Here is a 4,801-nt window from a genome sequence, read left to right on the forward strand (position 1 = left end):
CAAATTCTATATTGACTTCCAAGTGCACTGAGTGACACCATAATTTTGAAGATGTCGAAGGGAACGAGATAGACGTAAAATCACATGGAAGGAAGCTCTTGAAATTCGTTTGGACTTGGTGAAAATCAGAACATAATGGAAGTATCATTATAGGCAGTATCAATTAGTCAGGATTAATGTTTAGTCATTTTTGGTACCTTTCATTAGGTCTTGTGTTTGACAGGCTTCTTTAGTTGGATAGAGTGTTCAGAGAAGAGGCAAGTGTTAGATTTAGAAAATCCCTAATTATCGAGTGTTAGAATTATATGATCCCAAATAGTGGAAAGGATATTGAAGATTTACCTAGCCGAAGCCTACAAGCTTCGTATTGAAACATAATTTTTATTATGCTTTTGTGATATTAATAAACTGCAAATGCATGCATTATTTAGGACTTCCAGAAAATGGTATGATTTTAGCATAAAGAAGCAATGATTTAAGTTTCGAGTATGTATAATCAGCTGGCTTATGTTTGCAGGTGGGTGGTTAGGGAACTACTGAATTTATGACCCGTTCCATCCTTTTATTGATATGATATTCTGTGGTCATACGCCACTTAAATGGAGTTCGTTCGAAACAAAGTAGTCACAAACTTTTACTGCGTGTTGCCTTGTCTCTTCATGTAGCCATCACTTCATCGATATGTTGTGCCCGAATCCACTTCAGAAGCAGCAAATCCACATTTATTTCCGATAGATTGTTCTTTGACTAACTATATTTGGTACTTCATACTGTAGTCAGATCACTCAGTAACTTGCTCTTCTGCTTTCAGAATCCGCAAATGGATCTACAGGCTATGGATCGGTGTCATAGAATAGGTCAGACAAAACCTGTTCATGTTTACAGGCTTTCTACTGCTCTCTCTGTGGAGGTACTATACAGTTTTCCTAAGGATACATTTTAGCTGCTCTTGAGTTCTACTCTTTTCTTATGAGGTAAATGTGTGCTTCAGGGTCGAATGCTCAAAAGAGCTTTCAGCAAGTTGAAGCTTGAGCACGTGGTGATTGGAAAAGGACAGTTTAAGCAAGAAAGAAGTAAACCTGCTACAGATACTATGGAGGTTTGTGCTTTTAACCCCTGCAAGATGCTTCTTCCTTTTAATACTGTATCAGTGAATTGTTTCTGCCATTGTACATTGTATGGCTTTGTAGCATCTGTAGTTTTAAGATGCTTTTGTGTTTCAACTGATTGTAATTGAATTTGACATCCTTTAAATAGTACATCATGTTGAAACCTCCACTAGTTTTTAGAACAGTGCCTACATTGGTATGACAGATCTTTCATTCTTTGATTTGACAGAGGTTCTGATTACTTATGCTGTATAATCTTTCGGATGAAAAATGTTTGTTGTCAATGTAACTAACGTTTCAGCTGTTGTTAGTTCTGTGAAAATGAAATGATGGATGGGATAATCTTTGGTAGTGTAGATTGAAGTAGGTGGTGCTTTTTGCTAATCATGGTTTAGTGTTTCAGGAAGAGGACTTGATGGCGCTTTTGAGAGATGATGATAGCGAAGAGGACAAGTTGATGCAGACAGATATTAGTGATGAGGATCTACAGAGGGTTTTAGACCGTAGTGATTTAGTTGCTGGTCCTCCAAATGAAGATGTAAGCGGTGAATCAAGTGTAAATGTCCTTCCACTTAAAGGACCCGGTTGGGAAGTTGTTATTCCTACTGAAAGTGCAGGGATGCTTTCTACTCTCAACAGCTGATAAAGGGGCTCATTGGCATGGTTCATTTGCTGAAATTAGATGTTTTTGGGAGCTAAGCAACGTTGGTTATTTTGTAATCTATTTTTTGCAAATTTATGGTCTTGGAGCACCTAGTTGCCGATTGGCATCTCACTGCAAGTCTGCAATGTCTTTTTGGTAACACTAGAACTTAGCAGCATTTTGTAAATCTTTATGAAGTTTGCAGAATTGTTTATTTTAAATTGACCAGAGCTAAGTTAGTTCCATGTGTTTTCGCTTGCTAAGATATTTGTTATTTTTCTTTCTGTGGCAGCATAGGGATGTAAAACGGAGTGAGAGAGCTGGTGCTTCACCTCCTGTTCCTTTTAACATCCTTTTCCTTTTCTTAGTTCACCCCATTATGCCCGTTCAGACTCATCCCTGATTTGTTTATTTGATTTCGTTGTTATTTAGCTAAGTTTGGTAAACGATAAATTTCTTCAGCTTTTTCTTATTCGGCTGATCAAGATTTTTGAAGAACATTTTATCTAACAAATCAAATATCATGAAAATTAAGGAAAATGTTTTCTCTAGTCGAAGTAGAAAAACAAGTTTCTCAACTGTTTTTCCACATTGGTTGTATCCTTCCATCTTCAAATACACCTCTCTAGTGAAAGTTAAAAAAAGAAAAACTCTTTCACATTGTCATCAGATCATTTTTTCTCTCTTCTTCCCCCCACGCGTTTATCTTCAACTTCCATAATATTTTTTAAAATTATATAAAATTAATTTTAGAATAATATTTCTACTTGTACACCGAACATAAAAAAAATAAAAGACCTTATTTTCTTGAAAAAAAAAAATGTCGAACACCATTATTAACCTGATCTCTGCTTTGCCAAGTTGATTTAAGGGGAAAAAAATAGATTTTTATCAAAGGCCCCCACTATCCTACATAGGGCCGTTCTCATTTCCCTTTCCTTTTACGAAAGGACATTCAGTCAAAAGTTGATTTCGTTACCGGGAATCGAACCTGGGTCGATGGGTGAAAGCCAGATATCCTAACCGTTGGACGATAACGGATGAATTGAACCATCGCAACCAAATAAGTAATATATACATCAAGTGCTTCCATAGAGATTAGAACGCTATATACATCAAGTGCTTCCATAGAGATTAGAACGCAGAATATGTGCAACACCAACAAACTTAAAAAATATCAAACAAATAAGTGATTGAAAATAATGTCTATTGACCTTATAGGCAAGCAAATTAATGATTATGCTAGAAAATTTTATGAAATATATATTAGCTAAAATTTCCCTAACCAAGCTAAACTAATAGCTTGATCTCTCCATGTAACAAAAAAATTAAATCGAATTGCAAAAAATGCTTAAGGAATTTTAAAGATAATTAAGAAATAGACACTGAGATACTCTTACAAGATGAATTCATACTCTTAACAAAAAAATGACTTTGTCTTGCCTGCTTTCAGCTGTCTGTTTCTAATTGAGAGCATTTTGTAATTTTATATTTTATGTTTTAATTTAATTATTTATTTTTATTTTAAATCTATTATATATTTAAAAATTATTTAAAAAGTATTATAATTACAATAATTAATAATTTAAATTATTTAACATATAAAAAAAATATTCTTTCAAAATTCTATCAGTGAAACATAAATTGGAATATATAATTTGAAATTTTCGTTAAAAGTAATATAAATTACACTAAGAATTAACTTACAATATTTGAAAGATGTATAAAAACTTTGTTTGACTTTTAAATTCTATCAATGTCATATAAATGGAGATAGATGGAGTAACATATATTACTTGAAAATTACGTAAAAAGTCATATAAATTATAATAATTAACAATTTAAAATATGTAAAACTATATAACAAATTTGATTAACTTTCTCAAATATCCCATTAGTGCCACATATATTGAGACACAAAGGGTAGCATATAGTGTCTGAAACTTATGTAGAAGTGCTATAAATCAATCATTAATAATTTGAAATATTTAAAAATCATACAAAAAATTTGATTGACTTTTCAAATTTCATCTATGTCACATAAGTTGAGATAGAACATAAAGATTAGTTTTAATCACCCCTAAACTTGTAACGTTTTATTTAGTGTACACCTAAACTATCGTTTGTCTTAAATACCCCCCAAACTTGCTAATTTAGTACGTCTCATACCTCTTTTTGGTCCAAAGACCACAATCGTTTAAACACACACGTACACGATGAAAAATTTATTTTTGTGTCTTTCCACGTGGATAGATAATATCCACATTCCTCCCTATAACAAAAAAAAAGTTTCTCAATTCCACCCTCAACTCTTTCTCTTCTCCATTTCTCTGTAAGTGTGTCTTCGAAGTCAAACCGTCACTTTAAACTCTTTCTCTTCTCTCAATCTAACTGCACTTTAAACGATTTTTGTGTTAAGATTTTGGTGAAGATCTCGTTGAAGGTTGTGATGAAGGTATAGTGATTCCTTTGGTGTAAGCTTTAGTGAAGAACAAAGGTAAATTTTTTGAATTTTTCTCTACTCTGAAATAGAGAAAGTTTGAATTTTCATCTATCAAGTAAGTTATTACCTTAAAAAATTGTGTTTTTTCTTTGTATTAAAATATGAAGTTATTTTTTCCTGTTATTGTTTTATAGTAATTTTCGATTACTGTTTCGATTATTATTTTAATTTAAAGCATAGAAATCATAATATTGATTGTTAGCCGTTGTGTTACTGACTATATTATCGTGATACTATGAGAAATTTTGCATGTATGACTACGAGGGTTTCTCATAATTAGTTCACAAATTAGATTTTTTTAGTAAAATTATTTTTTTATTCTACTTTGCATATGTTTTGCTTACTGTTGGATTGTATTATTTAATTTTGAAATTTTCTGTAAATTTACTTATGTATTGTTGGGGGTTTTGTAATACCCCACGATTTTCCTAGCTTAAATTCGTCCCAAAGCAATGTCAAGGTTAGCTCTTAGAATAAATACTATTTAATTTATGTGGAATTCTTTAGATTTGAACTTTTCATGGTGAAGAAAATTGAATAAACTTT

At 32.1% G+C, this 4,801-nt stretch overlaps 1 protein-coding gene across 1 annotated transcript; it reads left to right on the forward strand.

Annotated features, from left to right (window-relative positions):
- Positions 1-90: 90 nt before the first annotated feature.
- LOC124895870 (ATP-dependent DNA helicase DDM1-like) lies at positions 91-2,015 on the forward strand. Its single transcript, XM_047406282.1, has 3 exons — positions 91-910; positions 992-1,099; positions 1,513-2,015. The coding sequence occupies exons 1-3, from the start codon at positions 821-823 to the stop codon at positions 1,750-1,752; spliced, it is 438 nt and encodes a 145-aa protein (XP_047262238.1). The 5' UTR covers positions 91-820; the 3' UTR covers positions 1,753-2,015.
- Positions 2,016-4,801: the final 2,786 nt, after the last annotated feature.

This window comes from Capsicum annuum, chromosome 2 (genome assembly GCF_002878395.1).
Source record: "Capsicum annuum cultivar UCD-10X-F1 chromosome 2, UCD10Xv1.1, whole genome shotgun sequence".
Classification (NCBI taxonomy): domain Eukaryota; kingdom Viridiplantae; phylum Streptophyta; class Magnoliopsida; order Solanales; family Solanaceae; genus Capsicum; species Capsicum annuum.

What these genes read in the sequence shown, in the direction of transcription:
- LOC124895870 (XM_047406282.1), top strand. Translation starts at nt 821, where the DNA reads ATGGATCTACAGGCTATGGATCGGTGTCATAGAATAGGTCAGACAAAA. An exon ending in CTACTGCTCTCTCTGTGGAG is followed by an intron (nt 911 to 991) that starts GTACTATACAGT and finishes TGTGTGCTTCAG; the next exon opens with GGTCGAATGCTCAAAAGAGC. An exon ending in CTGCTACAGATACTATGGAG is followed by an intron (nt 1,100 to 1,512) that starts GTTTGTGCTTTT and finishes TTAGTGTTTCAG; the next exon opens with GAAGAGGACTTGATGGCGCT.